Genomic DNA, 16,369 nt, shown 5'->3' with positions numbered 1-16,369 from the left:
CAGTGCAGGAGACATGAGTTCAATCCTTGGGTCAAGAAGATCCCATGGAGAAGGAAATGGCAACCCACTTCAGTAGTCTTGCCTGGGAAATCCCATGGACAGAGGAATCTGATCGGCTACGGTCCATGGGGTTGCCAAAGGGTCAGACATGACTTAACGACTAAAAAAAACAAGAAGTGGTCAAAATGCTTAAGTATAGTGCAGAATACTCTGGGAAAATACGTGTAGAGAAACTGAAATAAATGTGGACACTGAAGTATATCAGAGACAACTTCTCAGTGGATGAAGTGATTTACGTAACTTCAAACTAATTACATATCTGTGGAAATAAAGATTCATTATTTGCTAGCTTAAAATAATTAAGGGTTTTTCTAGACAACTTTTCACCAGCAGCGAGAATGAACGCCGCAATAAACAACTGTAACCACATTCTCACACAATATACTGCTATTACTATAATCTGAGAATGCAGAGCAATCGAAGAAATTATAATAGAGTTACATAATGTTTCTTCTTTGTCCCTCAAAACTCTCATAATCTCAAATTTGTAGTTAAGATTTGTGAAACAGCATACGAAGACAGGTATTTTTAAGTTTAAAGTTTCTGGCCTCAGTGTATGGAGGAACTAGGAACTTTAAAAAATCCTTGATTAGCTCAAACACAATTAGTATTTTTAGCCACTCTGCTGCTTTGCCTGTTATTCACCAGGTTGAGGGTTTGGGACGGGTCTGCTGAAGGCCATGAGCGATTCGGCCAAGGGCCGCCCTGGGTGGTCCCAACCCGTTTATAATGTTCGACCTGGACCCTCTACTGGCCACCAAGGTTACGTGATCAAGCAAAAGCCGGAAATGCAAGGCCCTCTGTGGTCCGAAGACCCGGTAAATCGGGGGCGCGAGGAGAAAAACACGGCCGAAACGGGAAGCCTGGGTCATATCGATCGCCAAGCCAGGGTATGGACACATCTTCAGTCACAAACTCAGCTGCCCGTCGTCCTGGTAACCAACCTGCGAAAGCGCGTGCTCAGTTCTACTCCTTTATCACGTGAGTCCGGGCACGGGGCGGGGCCAGAGCCGGCTACCCAGGAACTGGGTCGCCCAGCGCCTGCCTCTCTGCGCGCGACCAGTCGAGGCGGGGCCAACCTCTGTATTCCCGCCTGGTGGTGGCTCACAGCTCCCGCCCCTTTTCGCTCCGCTTTCAGGAGGCTTGTTTCCTCGCACCACGTGCCCTCCTGGCCGCTCCTCCCCGCTGCCCGCCCTTTCCCCAACTGCCTGTTGGAAGCTGCTGTAAAATGTTGTGAGGGGCGCTCCCGCTTTACGGCTGCCTCTCCCCAGACTGGAACCCGGGAGCGCTCACCGCCGTCAGCCCTGTCTGCTCAGAGGCGTCCCGGCGGAGACTGAGAGACCCGAGGCGCGCCGCTGCCCCTCCCCTCCGCGCTCGCTCCGGCCCTCGGCGATGTGAGCTCGAGGAGGCTGCGGTGCCCGCCCCCCACCCCGGCCCGGCCCGGCCCGGGGTTGAGACGGGCAGCAGGTGCCTGTGAAGGCGGGCGGGTGCTGGGGGCCTGCAGAATGGAGGAAAGCATGGAAGAGGAGGAGGGGGGCAGCTACGAGGCGATGATGGACGACCAGAACCACAACAACTGGGAGGCCGCCGTGGAGGGCTTCCGGCAGCCTCCGCCACCCTCGCCTTCGATCCCAGCCCCTGCCCGAGAGACTCCCGGGGGTCAGCTGCTGGCGATGCCTGCGGTCTCCGTGGACAGGAAAGGCCCCAAGGAGGGGCTTCCGATGGGGCCGCCGCCGCCGCCGCCGGAGGCCAATGGGGTGATCATGATGTTGAAGAGCGGCGACGCGGCCTCCGTGGCCAAGGCGGCCCCCGCCCCCACCCCCGGCTCCACCATCAACATCAACACCTCCACCTCCAAGTTCTGTGAGTCCAGCCCTTCGCCAGCAGCCTTGGCTTTCCCTCCTCCCCACGGGGACGCCAGATCCGTCCCTCTCGGCCAGCCCTTCTTCCTTTGTTTCAGGCCCGGGTCTCCTCTTCCCGGCGTCCCTCCGTCCCTCCCTCCCCGGTTTGGTGTCGGTGGGCCGGCGCCGGAGCGGCCCTGGCTCCTTGTATTACCTGGCCTATAAAAGAGCAGCCTGGGTTAAACGCACGCAGCCCCGAGTTCTCCTGCAGACGCGATCCATATCACAACTGGCTCGCTCTCAACGTTAGGAAGCTCTCTTCTCCGTTCCCCTTTAAGTTTCACCCTCAAACGTGAAGGGAAGAGTATAAGGCTGCCCGGGTTTCGTTAGGGAGAGGCCTTCAGTCTTTTTGTTTTTTTTTTTGCAGCCAGAGGAAAAAGAAATCTGGCCACTGTGTTTCTGTGCTTTTAGCCAGCCTGCGTTAAGCAAGTCAGGAATTAGAAAGTTGACCTGTATCTGCGCTTCGTTCTTTCCCGTCTCCAGTGCACGCCTTCTGCATCCTCATAGGGAAAATGTATGAGTTGCTTCTTGAGTTAACACCAGTGCAGTGAGAGCTACGACATTCGTTTTGAAGCTAATACTGTATAAAATTAATTTTCAAAGCCTACACTCATAAGAATAAGCCATTCGGTATGTGTCCAAGTCCAAGGTTGTGTTGAATGTTGAACTTTATGTTAGTGATCCTCTTTAACGCTCAATTGCAGGCAGAAAGATTTAAGATCAAAATCTCTTCTGTAACTGAAACTGTCCCCAGCCAGGGATGTATGCTTCCACAGCGAGGAAAAAAAGAGTGCTTCTGCTTTAAGCGAGTATTTTGGGGGGCTGGTGGTGGTGGAAATCGATCGCCACAGCCAGATTTTTTTCCCTCCTATTAATAACTACAAGTTTTGAATGGCAGCTGGTAAAGCAACTGGAGATTTCATTTCTAGTTGCTAATTTTATCAAGCTGTACCAGTAATTGTCCAAGTAGCTGTGCAGAGAAAGTGCCTTGGTTCAGGTACATAGTGGTAGCCTTACCTATTTTGGGGGAACAAGCACATTACCTTATTTATTTGCCTTCAACATGGAGACATTCATATGTAGTTACAGTTGATAAGATTTGTCGTTTCTGTTGTATTGTGAATACGAGAGAATAATGTTTATATTGTATAGTTTCTGTGTTGGAAGTCTGTGTAGTGAAACCAGATCTGAGATATAGTGGCAGGGTGACTTATCTAAATGTTGAAGGAGCTTGCCTTAGTGCTTTTACCAAGTTAATTTCAAGAGTTCAAAAAAAAAGAAAAAAAAAAAAAAACAACAAACAACCAGCCTACAGTTAAGAGCAGAAATCAGTGAAATTAGGAGCAAAAGAAAGATTGGCCAAACTGAAATAAGATGTTTTGAAGGTAAATAAGCTAAACAGACCTCTGATTTTAAAAAGATGCAGATAAAATAAGTGATAAATGGGAAACGGGTACAAACGTGAGATGTTTAAAAAATAATTTTATGAATTGCTATCGGTTTATAAATTTGAAAGCCTGGAGGAAATGTATAAATTCTTAGAAAACTACAAGCTATGAAGGTTGGTATCAGAAGAAATAGATAGCTTGAGCTGACTAATAAATATTTAATAAACAATGGCAAAACCTCCCCTTTCAGAAAAACCCTGTATGAAGATAATCTTACTGAGTTGCAATGAATTTTTAAATGAAATGTTCTTTTTAAAGGTTTTTCTGAGAATAGGGAAAAAAAAAGATGCCAGGCTCATTTTATAAAGTTAGTAAAGTCTTGATTTCAAAACTAGTTGAGGTCAATATGAGAAAGTTACACATCTAGTGTAAACAAGAAAATTCTACATAGAATACTGGCTCATCAAATCCAACAATGTGTTGAAAGAATCTTGATCCATAGAGTTTAAGAATGTAAATATGGTTCAACATCTGGCTGAAGGAGAAAAGTCATCAATTATTTTTATACCGTAAAATCATTTGATAAGATCCAGCACCAATATATGATAAACAATCGTAACAAGCTTTGAACACAAGATAACTAGATAATGGTCATTACCAAAAACCTACAGCAAATAATAATAAAGAAATTTTAGATACACTTACTTTAAGATCAGTAGCAAGATAAAGATGCCCTTGTATCACTGTTGGTATTTAACACAAGGAGGTCCTGACTGACACTACAGAGGGAAAAATAAAAAGTTATAAGGACAAGAAGGAAAGCAAGAAAACTCATTATTTGCAGAAAATATTACTTATCTAGAATAACCATTAGAATCAAGAGAGAAACTGTTGGAACTAGTAAGAGTTTAGCAGGGTTACTGCTTTTAAAATCAGCCTACAGAAATTAGTAGTATTTAGTACACTAGCAATAAGCAATCAGTAGGCTGGATGGCATCACCGACTTGATGGACGTGAGTTTGAGTGAACTCTGGGAGTTGGTGATGGACAAGGAGGCCTGGCATGCTGCAGTTCATGGTGTCGCAAAGAGTCGGACATGACTGAGCAACTGAACTGAAGGTAATCAAAGATAAATATTGTATACAATAATGGGAACAAACTAGTCTCTAGGAATGAACCTAAGAACACATAAGATCTTTAAGGAGAGAACTTGACTAAGAAGCCAGAAATGTGTTCTCAGTTGCACAGTCAAATCTGACTATTTGTAACCCCATGGACTGTAATGTAGCCCACTAGGCTCCTCTGTCCATGGAATTTCCCAGGCAAGAATACTGGAGTGGGTTGCCATTTCCTGCTCCAGGGGATAGTATTCCCCACTCAGGGATCAAATCCACATCTCTTACATCTCCTTCATTGTCAGGCAGATTCCCATTTTAATCTGTAAGTTTGATTAAATTGCCATCAAAATTCCAGTTGGTTTGTCTGACAAATTCCATAACCTAGATCTAAAATTTATATGACAGGTGGGATAAAGTCTGAATAGCTAAATCAGTCTTAAAGATTTGCTTTGGTGGGGGCTTGCGTTATCAGAAGTTAAGATTCTGTTTCAAAACTATAGCAATAAAAACTAGTAGGAATGTGAGAACATAGAAATAGACTGAGGGGGACAAATTAGAGAGCAGAAAGTTACCTATAAATGTTTAGGAACTTAAGGGTGTCATCATAAATCATCAGAAAGTCATGTTGCTCAGAAGAGTGACTCAACCGTATGGAAAAAAAACAATATACCACAGATGGGATGAATTATAGATAATTAAGAGATGTAAGTGTGAAAGGAAAAGTTAGAAAATTAATGGAAGACAGTATTGAAGACACTCTTTCCCTCGGGACAGGGAAGGGCATCTTAAAGCTGCCAACACTTAAACAGAGGTGAAAAATGATAACTTTGTAGAAAAAAATGAAAGATTTTTCTTTCAGTGACAGATGAAAGAGAAGATATTTGCAGTGCTTAATATTGCCAAAGGATCTAGCTTGGAATTTATTCAACTTTTGCTTGTTCACTGAAGTATTTTTTTACCCTCATTTTCTAAGGATATTTTCGCTGGAGATACAATTCTAGATTGACAATCTTGTATTGTCTCTATTTTTCCTTTCAGTGCTTTAAATATGTCTTTCCTTTGTCTTTCAACTTCCATTATTTCTCATAATAAATATTCTACTTTCCCCTCTATGTAATGTGTCCTTTTTTTTTTTTCCTGGCTCTTTTTAAGATTTTCATTGTATCTTTCACTATATAAAATTGAGTTTGATTGTGTTATTCCTTGGGGGTAATAGAGTTTTCTTTAGGTTTATTCTTGTTAGTGTTCTTGGAGCTTAGGGTTCTGGAATTTGTCCAGTTGGGAACATTGTCATTCAGAATGACTGCGCAGTGCCCCTCAGTTGCACATGTTAGGTATACTAAATCACTTGAGGCTCTGTTCATCACCTTTTTCAGCTTTTTCACCCTTCTTTGCGCTTCGCTTCAGATAGTTTCTGTCGCCGTGTTGTCTTTGGTGTTTAATTTGTTAGTTCACGTCTGTTCTTGATCAGCAGGAGTTCCAGCTGTTTTTAACATAGGCTGTCGTTGGGTCCAGGTTTCAGTCAGTTAACTGAGCAAATTGTTATAATCATGTCTAGTTTCTTGAGATATTACAATGAATCTTCAGTTACTGTATTCCTTTTGATAACTGAAGTCTCATCTAAAGTTATATTTTGGTCTTTAGAATTCTTAAAAAGTCTTCTGAAAGTCTACATAGGCATATGTAGAGGTATTACAGGTTATATACCAAACCACTGCAATAAAGTGAACCACATGCATTTTTTGGTTTCCCCAGTGCCTATAAAAGTTATATTTACAGTAGAGTGTAGTCTGTTAAGTGTACAATAGCATTATGTCTAAGAAACAACAAACGTAACAATTAAAAATACTTTATTGCTAAAAAAATGTTAAATATCATCTGAGCCTTTAACAAGTCATAATATTTTTGCTGGTAGAGAGTTTGCAGTATTTTGAGAATTACCACAATGCGACTGAGACACAAGGTGAGCAAATACTGTTGGAAAAACGGCACCAATAGACTTGGCTGACTTAGAGTTGCCACAAAACTTCCACTTGTAAGAAGCCCAGTATCTGCAAAGTGCGATAGAACAAAGCACAATAAGATGAGTTATTTTTTAACTACAGTGCGTCTGGTTTTTTTGGAATGAAGGCTGGCTCCTGTTTGTTTAGATTTGGTGCTTGTTCCCCTGGGAAAATTTAATTTAGTTGGAGGTTTATTTCCAGGTAGTATTGTGGAAGGGGCTTCTGTCAAGCAAAGATCAGCCTCATATTGGGGAGAAGGGGTCCCCTTCTCTGTGAGTGCTTTGAGGTCAGGATTCTCAGGTTGATAAAACACCAAACTGACCCCATTTCAGGTCTCAGAGTCCTACCATTTCACAATCACTGTCCTAACTTTTACTTAAGAGATCTGTCTAGAATTTGAATTATTTTTATTTGGTAATTCTGTAATATGCAGAATCATTCTGTTTCTGATTTTTAGCTCTATCAGTCCTGTGCCTTTAAGCATTAAAGGGCATTTTTTTTGCAACCATGGATGTTCTTTGGCCCTCGGGTTATTAAGCTGAATATTTTTTTTAAAGCGTTCACCTGTCATCAGAGTCAGCCCACTCCAGTTCTCGTCTTTCTTGTTCCATCATAACAGCTGCAGTAGTCTGCCATGTGTTTTCTTCAAGAAGACCTTTATCCCAGGTAGCTACAGGTGACAGGTTTTTCTTTGCCACTCCATGTCATCTAGTGTTAGCATTATGTTATCTAATGGTGGCAATGCCCATCAGTGCTTTTAAATCCAGTTAGATTGGCAAACCAAAGCCAGCTTCCTAACTTGAGTCTGTGTCCTGTAACAACTCTGGTACCAAATACTTCATCAATCACAGTTCAGTCCAAGAAAACACTAGGTATCTAAAGCAACAGGAGATTTAATAGCAAACACCAGGTCCTTTGCAAATTGTCGGGGAGATTGGCGGCATGCGTTCAGTGAGGCTCTCTGCTGGCCGCACTCCCCAGGGCAGGCTGCTGTTGCTGCTACCACCGCCGTTCTCAAATCATCACAGTTGCCTCCCTCATCCTTGAAGTTGGTGACCAGACGCTGAAACTCAGAGTTTGGCTGCCACAAACTCTGACGTCTCTAACCTTGTTTGCCAGAACCACCAGCCACAGTAATCTGTCCTTTGTCTCACTTTCCCCTTCCAGATCTCATTCAGATGTGTCTGACTGATGGAATGTAATTTGGGAAGTGAAATTATTTACTTTAGTTTTTCATTGCACGTTAGTCAGCTTTCTGTAACACTAACCCCCGAATTTCAGAAGCTTATGGAACAGTAAAGGTTTATTTCTTGGTCCTGGTATGTTCCTAGCTGTCAGTTGGCTGTCACTGTTCACACGTCGTCTCATTCTGAGGCACACCTCTCTTCTGGGTCTTGCCACTCTTGGCCGAGGCAAAGGGAAGAGAGTGGACGGCAGTACCCAATGGGTTTGAAAGCCTCTGCTCAGATGTAGCGTGTGTCACATCTGTTTATATTCCAAATGTATTAAATAGGCTAGAATGGTTCCCTGTCTGAATGGGTTGGGGCTGCGGGCAGGTGGAACTGTGTGAGGATAAAAGGCGGTGAAGGGGTAGATGGAAGGAGGTGGCCGGGAGGGATTTTGCATTGACTAATGATCTTGTGTCATGATCTCAGGAGAACTATGAGCACGGTGCACCAGAAGCTTCTCCAGATAGATGAAATCTTCACAGTATTTTTTTTTTGACATGATTTTTATTTTTATTTTTTAATTTTTATTTTTACTTTATTTTACTTTACAATACTGTATTGGTTTTGCCATACACTGACATGAATCCACCACGGGTGTACATGCATTCCCACAGTATTTTTAATTGAACTTAATGAGATCACTTTTTTAAATTAGTGATTCAGAAGTCTGTTAAAATTGACTTCTGAATTTAGTGAAAGTGTTAACCGATTTTAGTAAATCCTGAATAAAGTTGCTCTTTATCTGATCAGGTCCTATCTACCAGTTTCCAGGTTGATTGATTCTTTTCCAAGTGGATCCGCTAATGTATTCAGGCCCTAAAATATGCACTGTTTGTGGCATTGGTGGTGGTGATTTGGTGTCTTCTCACCATTTATCTTAGTGGAGTTGGTGGTTTAGTTGTGAAGTTGTGTCTGACTCTTGCGACCCCATGGACTATAGCTCACCAGGCTCCTCTGTCCGTGGGATTCTGCAGGCAAGAATACCGGAGTGGGTTGCCATTTCCTTCTCCGAAGCAGCAAACACCACTGTGATATCAATGGATTGTCCGAATTTCAGGATCTCATTGGGGATCTTGTCTTGCCTCTATTTATTTATTTACAGATGCGTAGGGTTCTAATTGCTGCGTGTGGGCTTTCTCTGGTTGCAGTGACCCGGGGCTACTCTTCATCACAGTGTGTGGGTTTCTCACTGTGGTGACTTCTCTTGCTGTGGAGCACAGGCTTTAGGCATGACAGTTTCAGTAGTTGTGGCCCGTGGGCTCAGTAGTTGTGGCCTGTGGGCTCAGTAGTTGTGGCCTATGGGCTTAGTTTCTCCCAGGCATGTGGGATCCTCCCGTACCAGGGATTGAACCCATGTCTCCTGCATTAGCAGATGGATTCTTAACCACAGGGCCACCAGGGAAGCCCCTTATCTTGCTATTTTTTGATGTAAGTTGTACAGGTGACATTGATGAAACTGTAAGAGAAATCCATTGTAATGTTTATGTAAGGCCCAGGCCCACTGTGTAGTTGGGGCTGTACTGTGTAGTTCCTCTTTAAAAACTAACTTTTAAGCGGCAGACCATATATTGATGTAATCACATTGTAAACTGTTAAAAGCTATATAAAAAGTTATTTTGGGTATTCTTTGATAATATGTCTTGGCAGAGCAAACTGGCCTTTCATATTTCTCTCATCGTTTGTAGTTATTTGGCTGTTAACCTCTACAGATAGGGGAGTGGTAATTTGTAGTTGCAGGTGTGCTGACTAGGATGGCATTTTATCTAACAGATGTTTATTGTCTTCTGTATGCCAGGGTAATATTTTAGCCTCTCGTGATGAATGAGACAGAATTTAGCATGGAGTGTTATGGACAGATGATTATGATACGTTATAATTAAATGCTGTAGTAAAGTTATGTATGTCCATGGTAGCACAGAGGGAAAAAAGAATCTTTGAAAATGAACAACAGTTTGTTGGGAGGACTGAGGTGGCAGCAGCAGGAGGGTGTGGCACAAGTTAAACCTAGATAGATAGAAAGGTCTAGATGCAAAGGGCATGCCAGGTTAGAGGTGGAATTCTCTTCTGTGGGAACAGGAGCCACAGGGAGTCATCTTGGTAAAATTTGTCTTAGCATGTTTGATTAGAAAGGAGAATAAACGGAAAAATAAAGATTGGTTGCTGCTACTGTTGCTGCTAAGTTGCTTCAGTCGTGTCTGACTGTGCGACCCCATAGACAGCAGCCCATCAGGCTCCCTCATCCCTGGGATTCTCCAGGCAAGAACACTGGAGTGGGTTGCCATTTCCTTCTCCAATGCATGAAAGTGAAAAGTCAAAGTGAAGTCGCTCAGTTGTGTCCGACTCTTTGCGACCCCATGGACTGCAGCCCCCCAGGCTCCTCCGTCCATGGGCTTTCCCAGGCAAGAGGACTGGAGTGGGGTGCCGTTGTTAGGGGCTTGTAATGACAAGCGATGTGACAGCCTGAGCAAATTAAGGATTGGAACAGAGGCGGTTTCAGATTTCGGAAATATCTAGGGACTTGTTCAGTCTCAAAAGTTGTGTCCGACTCTTTGCGACTCTATGAACTACAGCATGCCAGGCTTCCCTGTCCTTCACTGTCTCCCTTGAGTTTGCTCAAATTCATGTCCATTGAGTCAGTGATGCTATCTAACCATCTCATCCTCTGTCATCCTCTTCTCCTTTTGCCTTCAATCTTCCCCAGCATCAGGGTCTTTTTAATGAGTTGGCTCTTCGCATCAAAGCATTGGAGCTAAAGGTGGCCAAAGTATTGGAGCTAAAGCAACGGTCCTTTCAGTGAATATTCAGGGTTGATTTTCTTTAGGATGGACTGGTTTGATCTCCTTGCTGTCCAAGGGATTCTCAAGAGTCTTCTCCAGCCCCACAATTTGAAAGCATTTGGGGACTATAGTCTATAAAATTTTGGGGTGAAGAAGGGCGGATATGGATATGGAAGGAGTATAGGTAGGGGTGTATGTGTGTGTGTGTCTATTTTAAGTTATCTGTGGGACATTTGGGTGGAGAGGTCCATTGGCAGTGGATTAGCTGAGCTTTCTCATTTCTTGTGCTTTAGAATATTGGAAGTACTGAAACAGAAGTTTAATTTCTGTTCAGCTTGGGTGATTTCTACTGTCATCTTCCCAGATCACCAATCGGTTACTCTGTTTTACCTAATCTACTGTCGATTGCCTCTAGTACATTTTTAATTTCAGTTACTGTATTCTTAGGGTCTGTTTGATTCTCAGTATTTTCTAACTATTTTAAAACCTTCGGATCAGTCGCTCAGTTGTGTCTGACTCTTCGCGACCCCATGGACTGCAGCACGCCAGGCCTCCCTGTCCATCACCAACTCCTGGAGCTTGCTCAAACTCATGTCCATGAGTCGGTGATGCCATCCAGCCATCTCATCCTCTGTCATCCCCTTTTTCTCCTGCCTTCAGTCTTTCCCAGCATTAGGGTCTTTTCCAGTGAGTCAGTTCTTTGCATCCGGTGGCCCAAGTATTGGAGCTTCAGGTTCAGCATCAGTCCTTCCAATGAATATTCAGGACTGATTTCCTTTAGGATGGACTGGTTGGATCTCCTTGCAGTCCAAGGGACTCTCAAGAGTCTTCTCCAACACCACAATTCTTTTGCCTTCAGCTTTCTTTATGGTCCAGCTCTCACATCCATATATGACTACTGGAAAAATCATAGCTTTGACTAGATGAACCTTTGTTGGCAAAGTAATGTTTCTGCTTTTTAATATGCTGTCTAGGTGGTCATAGCTTTTCTTCCAAGGAGCAAGCATCTTTTAAATTCTTGGCACAGTCACCATCTGCAGTGAATTTGGAGCCTAAGAAAATAAAATCTCTGTTTCCATTGTTTCTCCATCTATTTGCCATGAAGTGATGGGACCAGATGCCATGATCTTCGTTTTGTGAACGTTGAGTTTTATTTAAGCCAACTATTTTACTCTCCTCTTTCACTTTCATCAAGAGGCTCTTTAGTTCCTCTTCGCTGTCTGCCATAAGGGTGGTGTCATCTGCATATCTGAGGTTATTGATATTTCTCCCAGCAGTCTGGTGGCCCAGATGGGAAAGCATCTGCCTACAATGTGGGAGACCCAGGTTTGATCCTTGCGTTGGGAAGATCCTCTGGAGAAGGAAGTGGTAGCCCATTCCAGTACTCTTGCCTGGAAAATCCCATGGACGGAGGAGCGTGGTAGGCTACAGTCCATGGGGTCGCAAAGAGTCGGACTCGACTGAGCGACTTCACTTTCACTTTCTTTCCCGGCAGTCTTGATTCCAGCTTGTGCTTCATCCAGCCCAGCATTTCTCATGATGTACTCTGCCTGCATAGAAGTTAAATAAGCAGGGTGACAATATGCAGCCTTGAAATCCTCCTTTCCCAGTTTGGAATTTAAAATCTTACCATGTTTATCTATTCTTCTGAGTTAGGACGCGTCTTTATGATCATTACCCTGAACTCTGTTGAGTAGCTTGTGTATGTCTACTTCATCTGGCTCTTTTTCTGAGGTTTTTCTTGTTTCTTTGGCGCATGTTCCTCTGCTCATTTGCCCAGTTCACCGTGTTGGTAGGTTGGTTGCGTTTCCCTGTCTTGGAGCGATGGCCCCATGTGGGAGGCAACCTGTGCGTCCCAGCGGCACACACTTCCTGGTCACCGAGTCAGATGTTCTAGGGGTGCCCCCGTAGAGTTGCCTGCGCCCTTCTCTTACGGTGGGGCTTCTGTGATTGGTGTGCTGGTGGGTGGCACTGGCCCCCAGCCTGGCTGTGAAGCCTGCCTCATGTGGTGGGTGCAAGCCTGCTGGAGGGTGAGGTAGGCTTCCCACTGCTGTCTGCCTGGCCTTGGGCCTGGGGCACGCCTGCTGGTGGCCTGGTGAGCCTTGACCACTAATAAGCTAGGGGAGGCTTCCGAAGTGTCACTTGCCAGGGCTGTGTTACCTTGATAGAAGGGGTGACCCCAAATGGCTGCTGCCAGCATCTCCACCCCAGGGGGAGTTGGGTTTGCCTCCTGCCTCTCTAGGGGGCTCTCCTGAACACAAGCCCTGCTGCTTTTCAAAGACAGAGGTTCTGGGGCTTGTCTTCCTGGTGCAGGAGCCCTGGGTGGGAGAGCCTGAGGTGGGCTCAGGAGCCTCTCTCCTTGGAGAGATCTTTTGTGATTGTGATATTCCTCCCATTTGTGAATCCCTGACCTTGAATTGTGAGTCCTGAGTGTATTGCGTCTCCTCTTACTTGGGTCGTTGTGATTCTTTCTTTAGGTATGTAGTTGTGGAGTCGCTTTTCTGCTAGTTTTTGGGCCGTTCTCCTAGAAAGCGTCTCTAAGGAGCTGTAATTTTGGTGTATCCGTGGCAGAAGGGATGAATTCAGGATTTTTCTACTCTGCTGTCTTGGCCACCTCGCTTCATGTCATCCTTTTTACCGGTATATTCCTCTGTGTGTGTGTGTGTGTGTGTGTGTGTGTGTGTGTGTGTGTGTGTGTGTGTGTGTGTGTGTGTGTGTGTAAAGCGTATTTTCTAGCAAACTCATGAGAAAAATGTGTATGGATAATAGTTTCAGATGTTGAATATATAAAAATGCTCCTTCATACTCAATTGACACTTTGGGTTAAGAATTCTTATATAAGTAATTTAAAAAGTGTTGCTTCCTTTACTTTTAAGTTTGCAGTGTTGCAGTGGCGAATTCAGGCACAGTTTTTATTCTTGTTATTTTGCATGTGGCTTTTTTCCCTTGAGAAAGTTATTGGGATGCTTTTTTAGGTTAGTGAGTCAGTGTTTTTCTCCCTTTACATTCTCTTCTGTTCTCTGGAATTATTTGTAGTCAAATGTTGAATTTCCTGCCTTGATCTTCTAAGTCTGTTAACTATTTTTCAGTATATTCTATTTCTCTTAAACTATATTACTCTATTAATCTAAACTCAGGGAGAATTTCTTGATGTTTTCTGTTGGATTTTTAACAGTGGCTGTATTTTGAATCTTGAGAGTGTTTGGATTGCTTCTTTTTCATCACCATTTAAAATTTTTGTCTTCTCTGAGCACAGTAATTATTGTTTTTTTTTTTTTTAAGTTTTCTTTTATTCTCTTGATTATCTTTTGCTTTTATGTTTTTGCAAATTTTGTTTGTTTTGGTTTCTTATGTCTGAAACCTTGCAAATTTTGGTGATCCTTTTCCAGCTATTCATATTTAAAAGTGAAAAGGCTAATTGGTAGCTCTTTGTTTGCAAGGGACTTTGCCTTCGTAAGCGTTGGGCTTCGCTGTAGGCTAATTGGATGCAGAACTGCTGTTTTCTTGGGTGAACTGCCAAATAGGAAGTAAAGACATTACTCCTTGCCAGTGGCGTTCTAGAATTAAAGAAAAGGGGCAGGGTTGGATGTTTGAGCATTTCTTATTTTGACTTTTGACTTCAGTTCAACCCACCACCCCTGAGCTTCCCACCTACGCACCCACCTACCGTGTATCTTGTCCTGGAGTCCCAAGCTCTTATCTTTCAGTTTCTGTGCAGAATAACCCTTCTCTTTCTCATTGTTTAGTCTACAGATTTGTAACCAGTCTTCACCCTTCCCACTCCACCCACCAACTCTCTGTCTCTAACCTTGCTCAGTGTCCTCCTGTGAACTTCTCAGGGTTCTGCAGGGCAAGATTAGCTCACCTGTTGGTGTTTCTGCCTCCGCGCGTCCTGCCTTCTGCTGTTACTGCAGTTACTTTCCTGGTGTCAGTGCCATGGAGAGTTGACTTTAAATCTTGCAAGAAGTAACGGAATTTTAAAACTGTGGCAGACCTGCAGTTAAGTTAGCATGGTTCACACCTGTGGAATCTCAGTTGAGCAGATGCTTTCTATTTGAACATGGGGAGATTTGGGATTAGTTGGAGTTGGAGCCGTAAAGGATATATTGATAGCACTTGACCGATTTCATATATGTACTTTCATAAATAACATGTTCATTGTGGAAACTCTGTTACAGGCTCAAGTGTGATATTATAACTGTGGAATAATGTGCAGGAGTTATTCTCAAGTAATGTCCATTTCAACCTTGCTGGTAGGCCACAGCGGCTATTTTCTGTTTGTAACATGGTAATGATGAAGGAATTTTCTGCTGTTCTGTTTTGCTGTGTGCTTAGTCGCTCAGTCATGTCCGATTCTCTGCGACCCCATGGACTGTAGCCTTCCAGGTTCCTCTGTCCATGGGATTCTCCAAGCCAAGAATATTGGAGTGGGTTGCCATCCCTTCCTCCAGGGGATCTTCCCAACCTAGGAATCAAAACCATGTCTCCTCCATTGCAGGCAGATTCTTTACTGTCTGAGCCATCAGGGAAGCCCAAGAATACTGGAGTGGGTAGCCTATCCCTTCTCCAGGGGAACTTCACGACCCAGGTATTGAACCAGTCTCTTGCATTGGAGGCGGATTCTTTACCAGCTGAGCTACCAGGGAAGCCCCAACCCTTCTATTACATTTTCTCAAGTTGAGTAATGTATTTCTGTGTAAGTTTTTTGGTGTTTGGGAAAAGAAACATGTCATTTGCAGCAAGGCAAAGCAGGTTCTGTGGTTTCATGTAGTTGTTGTTCACTCAGTCGTGTCTGACTCTCTGTGACTCCGTGGGCTGAGGCCACCTGGCTTCCCTGTGCTTCACTATCTCCAGGAGTTTGCTCAGACTTGTGTCCTTTGAGTGGGTAATGCCATCCAAACCATGTCATCCTCTGTCATCACTTTCTCCTTCCCTCAATCTTCCCAGCATCAGGGTCTTTTCCAAAGAGTTGACTGTTCTCATCACATGACAAGAGTATTCCACTTCAACATCAGTCCTTCCAGTGAATATTCAGGGTTGATTTCCTTTAGGATGGACTGCTTGGATTTCCTTGCTGTCCACAGGACTCTGAAGAGTCTTCTCTAGCACCAGTTTGAAAGCATCAGTTTTTCGGTGCTCAACCTTCTTTATGGTACAATATCACATCCATACATGACTACTGGAAAAACCATAGCTTTGGCTAGACGGACCTTTGTGGGCAAAGTGATGTCTCTACTTTTTAATATGCATAGTCTCTACTTTTTAATACTTTTAATACTTTTTAAGTTTGTCATAGCTTTTCTCCAAGGCTCCAGTGTCTTTATCTTACAGTTCTTTTCTGGGCCAAAATGTTAATCTAAATACTTGTTTACGTGAATGTAACTCAGTGTTTACATGGATATAACAACATTACAAAGAATGACTTCTTAATGATCACAGTAGATATTTTATATTGTTCATAGTGTTTAAATTAAGTTATATAAACCATATACCCTAAAACTTAGAAACTTCCCAGACACATGGAACTTAGAACTTAAAACTTATAAACTCCCCATAGAGCATGTAGCTCTTAAAAAGTTTTAGCTTACTTTAGAAACAATTCCTTTATTAGCATTTAACATTTAGCTATCATCTTTTAATGGTGAATCAAAATATACCTGAGTAGCTGGTACAGGTTTTGTTTTTTCCTTCTAATATGGAAAAATATATTTAAAGGATTTGGTAACTTCTTTTACTGTTTTTTCCCCCAACTGGGCAGTTCTCTTGGGAGCAGCTAAACTACTGTTTTCTTTGCTTGGATCAAATTATTTTCCTATTGAGAGAAATAAGTAACTGGGTTTTTTTTTTTTTTTTTTAAGAAAGAGGAAAACTCCATTTCTTTGCTAAACTGCAT

At 43.2% G+C, this 16,369-nt stretch overlaps 1 protein-coding gene across 1 annotated transcript in view; it reads left to right on the top strand.

Annotated features, from left to right (window-relative positions):
* The first annotated feature begins 1,319 nt into the window (after positions 1-1,319).
* CACUL1 (CDK2 associated cullin domain 1) overlaps positions 1,320-16,369 on the top strand; it is a 73,594-nt gene continuing 58,544 nt past the window's right edge. Inside the window, exon 1 of the mRNA XM_004020224.6 lies at positions 1,320-1,923. Within this exon, the coding sequence (XP_004020273.1) occupies positions 1,566-1,923 (358 nt within the window). The 5' untranslated portion in view covers positions 1,320-1,565. The remainder of the gene's footprint in view (positions 1,924-16,369) is intronic.

Source organism: Ovis aries, chromosome 22, assembly GCF_016772045.2.
Source record: "Ovis aries strain OAR_USU_Benz2616 breed Rambouillet chromosome 22, ARS-UI_Ramb_v3.0, whole genome shotgun sequence".
Lineage (NCBI taxonomy): Eukaryota > Metazoa > Chordata > Mammalia > Artiodactyla > Bovidae > Ovis > Ovis aries.
This window is presented reverse-complemented; position numbering and strand designations above follow the sequence as displayed.